Source organism: Triticum dicoccoides, chromosome 5A (assembly GCF_002162155.2).
Source record: "Triticum dicoccoides isolate Atlit2015 ecotype Zavitan chromosome 5A, WEW_v2.0, whole genome shotgun sequence".
Classification (NCBI taxonomy): domain Eukaryota; kingdom Viridiplantae; phylum Streptophyta; class Magnoliopsida; order Poales; family Poaceae; genus Triticum; species Triticum dicoccoides.
The window spans coordinates 196,935,473-196,945,726 of record NC_041388.1 but is presented as its reverse complement, the minus strand read 5'-3'; the positions used below and the strand labels follow the sequence as shown (position 1 = coordinate 196,945,726).

General features: G+C 47.8%; 1 protein-coding gene across 1 annotated transcript in view; it reads left to right on the top strand.

Annotated features, from left to right (window-relative positions):
- Nucleotides 1-1,803: 1,803 nt before the first annotated feature.
- LOC119300699 (deaminated glutathione amidase, chloroplastic/cytosolic-like) overlaps nt 1,804-10,254 on the top strand; it is a 16,974-nt gene continuing 8,523 nt past the window's right edge. The window contains exons 1-4 of the mRNA XM_037577602.1: nt 1,804-2,007; nt 2,441-2,577; nt 2,962-3,090; nt 3,556-3,614. Of these exons, the coding sequence (XP_037433499.1) occupies nt 1,831-2,007; nt 2,441-2,577; nt 2,962-3,090; nt 3,556-3,614 (502 nt within the window). The 5' untranslated portion in view covers nt 1,804-1,830. The remainder of the gene's footprint in view (nt 2,008-2,440; nt 2,578-2,961; nt 3,091-3,555; nt 3,615-10,254) is intronic.

The window sequence follows — 10,254 nt, the reverse complement described above, 5'->3', positions numbered from 1 at the left end:
CGCCCGCGTCCCCTCCCCGGCCGCCTGCCCGCATCCCCGCCCCGCTCGACGCCGGCCCCCGACGCGTCCCCGCCCGGCTCGACGCCGGCCCCCGAGCTTATGGATCAGAGGAGAGGGTCGAAGATGGGGCGAATCACCATCTACCGGAACCGCGCTCTCGGACACGAGCATTTGATGAAAGACTACTTCGCGGAGGTACCTACATACCCTCCTTGTCTCTTTCGCAGAAGGTACCGAATGCGTCATAGTTTGTTTGTGAAGATTGTCACCGATTGTGAGGCCGCCTCCGATTACTTTAAACGTCATAGATCCGCCGCCGGTATCATGGGGTTTAGTGCATATCAAAAGATATCGGCGGCAATGCGGGTACTCGCTTATGGCATACCCGCGGATTATACCGACGAGTATCTTCGCATTGGGCAAGATACAACCACGGAGTCCGTCCATAGGTTTGCCAAGTTGGTCATCCGGTTGTATGGTGAGCAGTATCTTCGGGCACCAAACGAGGAAGATACAAAGAGATTAATGGAAATGAATGAAAAAGGGGATGGCCGGGGATGCTTGGTAGTCTTGATTGCATGCATTGGAGGTGGAAAATTGCCCAAAGGCATGGCACGGAATGTATTGCGGTAAAAGCCGTGATGCTACCATTGTGCTTGAGGCCGTAGCATCGGAGGACACATGGATTTGGCATGCATTCTTTGGGTTGCCGGGAACACTCAATGATATCAATGTCCTCAATAGATCTCCGTTGTTCAAAAGATTAATTTCTGGGGATGCTCCAGCTTGCAACTACAAAATCATGGACAATGAGTACTCGATGGGATACTATCTCACCGATGGCATCTATCCCGAATGGGCAACTCTTCTGAAGTCCATCAAGGAGAAAAATGGGGTGCCCTTAACAAGAAAAGAGGCTCATTTCACCAAGGCACAAGAGGCAGCCCGCAAGGATATTGAAAGAGCTTTCGGTGTTTTGCAAGCAAGGTTTGCCATAGTTCGGGGTCCAGCTCGGTTTTGGAAAAAAAAAACCTTGGTGAACATCATGAAATGTTGTGTGATTCTACACAACATGATCCTAGAGGATGAGAGGGTTAAACCTCCCTTGTTTCTATGACAATGTTGGTACCCGTGTGCAACCGAAAAGAAACCCTTCTCGCATACACGCTTTTCTTCAAGCACATCGTGAGATTGAGGATGCAACCACTCATGGTCGGCTCCGAAATGATCTAGTAGAGCACCGCTGGCAGTTGGATGGGCTGCGCATTGGCCTATGATGTATCTTTGTTTTACTTTTCTATGTCCTATTTGATTCAAACAATTATTGTAATTTGCTCAAACATTGTTGTAATAATTTGAATGATTATTGTTTTATTTGGTGGTGTAATAATAGCTACAATGATTATTGTTTTATGTCAAATGTGATAGAATTTGTGATATGTCATATGATGAAATGTGATGAAATATGTGATATGTGAAATGATAGATTTAAAGGTTGGGGTTGAGGCAAAGACTAGAACCTTCAAACTCAACCCTTAAATCCCTGCTTTTCAATCTTTAAAAATATCAAAAACTGATACTTCTCAACCCTTAAAACTGCTTTAAGGATTTGAGAGTTTGAGGGTTCTACTTAGACATGCTCTTAGAACTCCGGTGTCGTTTAAGGCATACTGTAAACGAAATTTATAGCAGAGCGGTTTGCCGGATGTGCAGAGATGCTCTAAGATCCAACGGTCGCGATGAGACCAGGTGGGACCTCTTCCTCGGCTGTCGGCTCGTGCCCCCGAGCAGGTGATCCAGGCGGCTGGGCATCGACTTCCCCTACTTGTCATGGCCTTGGCCTCTTTCGCGGTGTCGCCCCCAATCGCCGCCTGCGCCGCCGTCCTCCGCCGCGCCATGTCGTTCTCCTCCGTCTCCGCTGCGTCGCAGACGAGGGTGGGTGTGGTGCAGATGACCTCCGTGGGGGACCTCGACGCCAACTACGCCACCTGCTCCCGCCTCACCAAGGCAAGCCTTCCTCCCTTCCCCTAAGATCTAACCCTGCACCGCCGGGAGCATGGAGTTGGTCGCCTGCTGCGATTTGGAACTGGAAGAAACATTTAGTTGCAGCGAGAAGGAGATATGCAAGTGTGTAGTTATGAGACAATGTGTTTTGGCTATTGAAATGAAGAAATTGTAGCATTTCGTCTCGGACAAAGCTAGTAAGAGGAGGAATTCTGCATTTGATATGCTCTTCTGGGATCTGGAATGCACGAATAGATGAATTATAAGCAAACCTTTAGAAACTGAGTTCTATGTTATGTGTGTGCTGCACCTATCGCAGATTCGCAGTCCTCATTGGTTTTATTCTTTCTACAGTACTTAATGCTGTTCTTTTTTGTTTTCCTACTTTATTGATAGATAAATGCATATAGACTAACATGAGATAATCTTTTCTTAGGAAGCTGCTGCGGCCGGAGTCAAATTTCTTTGCTTCCCTGAGGTCTTCTCCTTCATAGGATCCAAGGATGGCGAGTCTGTTAAGCTAGCCGAACCATTAGATGGCCCAATAATGCAGAGATATTGCTCACTTGCAAAGTTAGTAAGAACATCTTTCTCAATTGCTCACTTGCAAAGTTAGTAAGAATATCTTTCTCAATTTATTTTTCCATTTCAAAGCAGAGCTTTCTCACTTGTACTTTGTAGTGAGTAAGCCTTTTGATTTGATACGCTATCAGCTCTTAGATTTAGGAATAATTGTTTCGCACTATCTTACAGATGATTCTTTCTAACTTTTATGTGGTTTTTTATTTCGTACATCTGTTAGCTTACAAATATCTTTTAGCTTATATAGATACGTACGCAAGTGTATGTAATGCTCCTTCATTAACTATCTGCTAGCACAAAAAATCCTTGCGATTTTGAGGTTTTTAAATGGAGTGAATCAGCATGTCGAGTCCTTATCAAAGCTTCATTATGCAGTGAGTCAAGTATTTGGTTGTCTCTTGGAGGGTTTCAAGAAAGGGGCCCAGATGATTCGCACCAGTACAACACTCATGTAGTAATCGATGAATCTGGAAAAGTTAGGAGCTCATACCGGAAAATTCATTTGTAAGTGCTTCTTTCACAGCTCTTGGGAGAAACTTGCTTTCAGTAATATTTGTGAGAAACTTGCGTTCAGTAATATTTGCGAGTACTTTATTTTAGCTGTCTATATTTTATCAGTCGTTATCATAGCTTCATTCTGCAGTGAGTCAAGTATGTTGTTGGGGCTTCCAGTAATAGAATGTTGAACAGTAGGTCTTCAATTTACATGGTAAGGGCAAATGATGCTATGAATTGAAGGGCTATAAGCTGCATATATTGTCACTTCCAAATAAGAGAAATGTTGATCACAACTACATTTGTCACGTCATATCACAGAGCTGCACAATCATATTTCTGGACTTGTGTCTAAATAATGAACTTTTGGCAAATGACTGTTGCTTCTTTCTTCCTTTTTACTTTTCCCTTCTTGTTGTGGTGCATTTGCAATACTGTAGTTCGGTAGTTAACCTTGGCATTGTTATGCTGAAGGTTTGATGTGGATGTACCTGGCAACATGGTGTATAAGGAAAGCCGTTTCACGACAGCAGGTGCTATTTATTACTCCCGTTTTCCAAGTTTTGTCTATTCTGTGCAATATATGTATATTTGCTAGAGTTGGTCTTAAATGAACATTCTATCCATCGGATTTGTTTTAAAATCTTGTATATCTGTGGTGCATAGGTTTCTCTTATAAGTTTACTCTCATATTGAAATTATTTTTAATTTCTAACTCGTTGTCACTTTTCCTAACGTCATGTTGTCGTCTAGTTAAACAACTTTCAATGATAGAGATCATGCTATAAGTATAATATGATATTCAATTGCAGTAATACTCTGTGTCCCATTTATTCTAGATACCTAAATTTGAACAGAATTGTTTATGGTGTATCTGGTTTGCCATTTGCAATATACTTATTGTCTTAGAAGATCTTGCAAGACATTCATTATGGATTACCGGATATTTTAGTGTTCTCTGTGCGGTAAAGCTAAATGTTAGAAAATCTTGAAATCTGTTGTATGTGAGCCCATATCCAGGCTGGCCCATAAGGTCCAAGCCCATGTACCCGGCCTAGAAGAGGAGGAGGTCGTCGATGTCTGGCAGTTAGCGCCGCCAGAGCTATCAAGAGGTTAGGCCAACTGCGACGCTGGGACGCATTAGGTCTGTTCACGTCCGTTTGGGTCCTTGTCCGCCACGACCCATTTCTAGCCCAAATTCGGGCCGGGTTTGCGTACGCGCGGACACGCCGCAGACGCTCTCAACGCCCTCCCCATGTCCTCCCCTAGCCCGCTTGTCTGTGGCACAACGACCATTGTTCACCTCGCCCTCCACTGCAACACCCCGACCTCGTCACCCTCGCCGCCGGCACCCAATTCCGGCCGCTTCGCCACCTCCCCAGCCGTTGCGGTCGCATCCATCGACGACCCCACCGCCACCGCCGCCCACTCTTTGTCGGTGTTGTTGCCACTACTCGCCGCCATTGGAGGACTATGAGGCACGTCGAGGCCCAGGTCGCCGATAACACCTCTACTTCCATAGACACTGCCGAAGGATGTGGGCTTCCACATGCTTGTTGCGATGAGGCAAGGGCGGGTCCGTTCGCTGGGCGCCCCTCTTCCACGCCCGAGGCAATCGGCGCCCGCAAGGTGTTCGTCCTTTTGCTCGGCCGAGCCTCCTCCACACCACAAGGTACGGATTCACCACAACTTCGAAGGGGCAACGATGGATAGCTCGGATGAGTTTTTTTTCAACATCCTATGTACATCGACCGGCGATGTGGAATTCGTGGTTGCTTTTATGGTCGTCAACGAGCACATCTCGAGCTAGCGGCCAATGTTTAGGGGATCCATCCGAGGCCACGCTCCGGGCTTGAATCGTAATAGAGAAAGCAGCCATTGCCTACTCTACGACGATTATTTCGAGCTCACAAGCCCACTTTTCAATGCCAAGCTTTTCCCGCAACGCTTCCGAATGGTGAGACATGTGTTCAACCGTCTTGGGGGGGGGATTGAGTATGATGATTACTTGCAATGCAAGCCTGATGCCCTTGGGAAGGTTGGCTTCTCTTATCAAAAATGTACTGCAGCTGTTCGGATGCTTGCATACGACATTCACGGTGATGGCATTTTACAGGTTCTGCAAAGCTGTGGTTGTAGTGTTTGGCAAGGAATACTTAGAGAACCAAATGATACGGATACAACTCGGTTGTTAGCAATCAATGATTACTTGCAATGCAAGCCTGATGCCCTTGGGAAGGTTGGCTTCTCTTATCAAAAATGTACTGCAGCTGTTCGGATGCTTGCATACGGCATTCGCGGTGATGGCATTTTACAGGTTCTGCAAAGCTGTGGTTGCATTGTTTGGCAAGGAGTACTTAGAGAACCAAATGCTACGGATACAACTCGGTTGTTAGCAATCAATGAATCGAGAGGCTTTCTGGGGATGCTTGGAAGCATAGATAGTATGCACTGGGCGTGGAAGAACTGTCCATTTGCTTGGCAGGGGCAATATAAGAGACATTTTAAGGCTTGCACGGTCATACTTGAAGCTGTGCTATCACAAGATCTCTGGATTTGGCACTCTTCTTTTTGGCATGGCAGGTTCTCACAATGACTTCAACGTGCTTCAGCACACTTCGGTGTTTGCTAGGCTTTCTGAAGGCCAATCCCCAGATGTCAACTTTGAGGTCAATGGCCAACAATATAACAAGGGATACTACCTAGCTGATGGTATCTATCCTCAGTGGGCAACTATTGTGAAGATAACCTTGGAGCCCGTAGGTGAGAAGAGGGCTAGGTTTGCCCAATAACAAGAGTGTTGGGAAGGATGTGAAGCGTGCTTTTGCTGTGCTCCAATCTCGATGGACTATTGTTCGACAGGGTAGAACATGGAGCACTCAGAAGATGTGGGAGGTGATGACATGTTGTGATGCGGAGCATCCTACGGTCATCCCCATGGATGTACCTTCGTCTCCCAAGACACCACGTGGACCCATGACTAGAGCTCGTGCAAGGGCTATCGAAACCGAGGTGAACTCGCTCCTCTCCCAACTAACACATTCCACATGTGAGACATGGCTACTACCTCAAGCAGAGATCTTGTGTGTGATCAGGTACTCGGAGGAAGGCCACGAGTCTGCTATGACCAATGGACAAGATGGCGAGGACACCAAGCGCAAGAAGCAAGAGGAAGAGCTGCAGAAGAACTATAGCCACCGAACGACCGGCCCTTACCGGACGTCCGGCGCCCTGAAAATCAGCCAGCCAGAAGGCCCAGCCGACGAATGTTACATCGGCCGGACGACCGGCGAGTACCGGATGCCCGACACCTTTCGTCGGCCGGACGACTGACGCCCTCCGAAAGTCCGGTGCCACCTATCTAGAACCAAAATGCTAGAAGACCGAAGTCTTCCAGATGCCCGAGACACCGGATGTCCGACATTCACCGGAAATCCGGCGACACCTGTCCAGAACCAAATCACTAAATCACCGGATGTCCGGAGCTCGCGAGCCACCGGACGACCGGTAACTACCGGATGTCCGATGCCTGTCTGTGCACAGCGACTCAGGCCGAGGCCCATGTACCCCTTCACTCCCCTAGACTATATATATTTGTCTACTACCTACGTTTTAGGGTTAGCAAAGGTTAGAGCTCATTTGAGATAGAGCTTTTCTCATCCACTTACCACTCCCATGGAGTTCAAGACCTCCATGTGAGAAGATCCCCCAAGTGGATTCAAGACCCCTTCATGGGAAGATCCTTCTAGAATTCAAGACCTCTCCTCCAAGGATTGGGATGAACTAGTCACCTTTGTATCCTCTTGTGTTGACTTTGGATCCTTGTATTTCCTCTATGTATATGTGGATTTAGCACATGTGTGATTGGATCTTGTCTATTTGAGTGTTCATCTTGTGTTTCTCTTTGATTTACTCTCTTCCCCATCTCCAAGTGTGAAAAGATCGACCATCAGGGTTCCACCCTACATCATGTTGTGTGATCATGCACAACATGATCGTAGAGGATGAACGTGATGACAGCCTCTTTGACCAAGGGTTTGATTTCCAGGGTGAGAACGTTGAGCCTGTGTATGGAGCGGCAACATATGCACAGTTCACCCAATTTCACCAAGAAATACGTGATTAGATAACTCATATTCAACTTCAAAATGATTTGGTTGAGCATATGTGGACTCACATAGGCAACCAATAGATGTATCTGCTATTTTTCTTTCAATGTATTGTTACAGTTTCAAATTCATTTGGTTGTAAACTATGCGATTTTTATTTATTGTGTTGTAATAAAAACTATTTGACTTATTTGTTTAATTGTGAGCAATGTTTCTGTTATCGCCGGTTTAGCTAGGCCCACCGGGCAATCTTAGCCCACAAGTTATCTTAGGTTAATTCTTATGCAAGTTATCTTAGGTTAATTCTTAAGCAAGTTATCTAGGTTATAAATATAGGCTATAAGACTCTTTTTGGAATTAAGCAATAAGAATATCATTATCCCTATTGCCCGGCTCCCAGAGGAGCCGGAACCCTAGCCGCCTCTAACCCTAGCCGCCGCCGCCTTCTCCCTCCGACGCGACGGCGCCCAGCCGCCGGCGCGCCCGTCCATCGCCCCGTCCCACTCCATCCTTCCCCTACAACCTCCGGAGCAGGTCCGGTAGGACCCCTGGTTCTACTAGTTTCATTTTTATTTGTTCTTTTGATTTATATGTATAGAATGTCTAATTTGAGAAAAATTGGTAACAAAATGGCCGAGCCGGACCAAATGGGTTGGCCGGTTGGGTGCACTGGGAAGAATGGCGCGGACAAGGCCGGACAGCGGCCAAAGTGGCGACCCAAACGGACAAAATGCGCATCCGTTTTGCGTCCCTGCGTTGGAGTTGGCCTTAGTCACCACATCCCTACATTGTATCAGAGGACAGGGCGTGAGGAGATGACGGTGGCGACGGCCGCTGAGGCAGCAGGATCCGGCAGGGAGACGTCGAATCTGGGCAAGCAGCATGCGAGGAAGTGGGGCTGCGTGCGAGTTTGTGGTGTAGCAAGGCAGCGCAGACGTCGACGGGACGTGAACGGCGACAGCGGGGCTGGTACATGTCCAGATTCCTCTGGCTCCTTGCTGGTCCTTCTGTTCTGCTGCTTGCTAGTTCTTCCCCTGGTTGCTGGCTCTTGAGGTTGGACAGGAAAGAGGTGGAAGAAGAGGTCGTGCTGGAGAAGGGGACGAGCTACTGTTGCTGCGCAAGGGGAGGCGCGGCTCGGGTGTGTCTCAGCCTCGTTCTGGGACAAGATGAAGACGACACAGTGCTGAGCTGTGGCTGACTGCTGAGCTCTCGGTGCTTGGCAGAGGAAGCTGCTGGGTGCAGTGGCGCTGTGGGTGATGAGCTGCTGCTGCTGGGTGTTGTGCCGCTGCTGAAGTTTTTTTGCTGCTGCTGATTGGAGAGGGAGACAGAGGCAGCACTGGTGGGTGGTACAGTTTTGTACCATGTTGATCCAACATATAGCGAATTGTTAGAGGAGAACATGGTGGACTTGAGTGCGCCACTTGATGATTTTGAACCGGGAATGCAACCGCAAGCCGAGCCCTATCCAGAGATGGGAGGAGAGGGTTGACGGTGATGACGAAGTGGAAGAGCTTGATGAGGAGTTTGATGCTAGCCAAGCCAATTTCGCGAGAAGGACCCGGAACTACACCGAGGTGGAGGACGCTTGCTTGATTCGAGCATGGGAGAGTGTGTCTCTCGATGCGGTGACCGACAAAAATCAAAATGGCAAGAAGTATTGGCAACGTATTGAAGTAAAATATCACAAGATTGTGCCGGTTCCTTCGGGCCGTTCCTTGAAATCACTTCAAGGCCGATGGATAACTATCAAGAAAACATGTAGTCGTTGGAGTGGTTGCTTGACCCAAGTGAGAAATGCCCCTCCTAGTGGATCCACTATCACGACTACGTGAGTAGTTTTCTTTCTATCTCATAATTCATGATTATGTTGATGACTAATTGATCTCACCGTTGCATCTTTTCCAATGACTTGTAGGATCGCATTGCCAACGAATTGTTCAAGCAAAGCCTGGGGTTTCAAGGGTAGGTCATTCACACTTGGACATTGTTGGCTCTTGCTCAAGGATAGTGAGAAGTGGAAGTTGAGGGACAAGGAAGCTCCTCCAAAGAAAGGCTCACTTGTTAACTTGGAGAATGATGAAGATAGTGATGGTGCACCAAAGGGAGGAAGAAACAAAGGAAACCGGATGGAAATAGGAAGGAGAAGGAGAGGGTGAAGAGGTCGGCCGAGGTGGTTTCTTTGAGGGATCAAATTGGTGATATGGTGAAGATCAAAGAAACTTTGTTGGCCAAGCATTTGGCAACAAAGGTTGAATTGACTGAGAAGAAAGACAAGCACAAAGAGAAGTGGGGAGCACAAGATTGCTCTAGAGGAGCAAAGGAGAGATGAGAAGACCGCCGAGGAGGACCGGTTCATGATGATGAATCCGGAGGGCATGGATGTGATGACAAGAGAATTTTGGGAGATGAAAAGGATGGAGATCATGTGCCGAAGGAGGGTGGAGCTTCAAAATCTTATGGCCGGTCGTGGTGGTTTTGCTTTCGGCAATGGTGGGTTTGGAGGTGGCGATGGTGGTGGGTTTGGAGGTTTTGGACGAGGGTTTGCATTCGGCAATGGTGGTGGGGGTGTTGGGTTTGGAGGTGGAGGTGGTGGTCTTGGGTTTGGAGGTGGAGGAGGTGGTGGCGGCGATGCTTCGGCCAACGGTGGTGAAGATGCTTATGTTGGGAAACGTAGCATGCAATTTCAAAAAATTCCCTACGCTCACGCAAGATCTATCTAGGAGATGCATAACAACGAGAGGGGGAGAGTGCGTCCACGTACCCTTGTAGACCGAAAGCGGAAGCGTTTCACAACACGGTTGATGTAGTCGATCTTCTCGTTCCGACCGATCAAGCACCGAACGTACGGCACCTCCGAGTAATGCACAAGTTCAGCTCGATGACGTCCCTCAAACTCTTGATCCAGCAAAGTGTCGAGGGAGAGTTCCATCAGCACGACGGCGTGGTGACGGTGATGGTGAAGTGATCTGCGTAGGGCTTCGCCTAAGCACTACGACAATATGACCGGAGGCGTAAACTATGGAGGGGGGCGCCGCACACGGCTAGGAATCAATGTTGTGTCTTC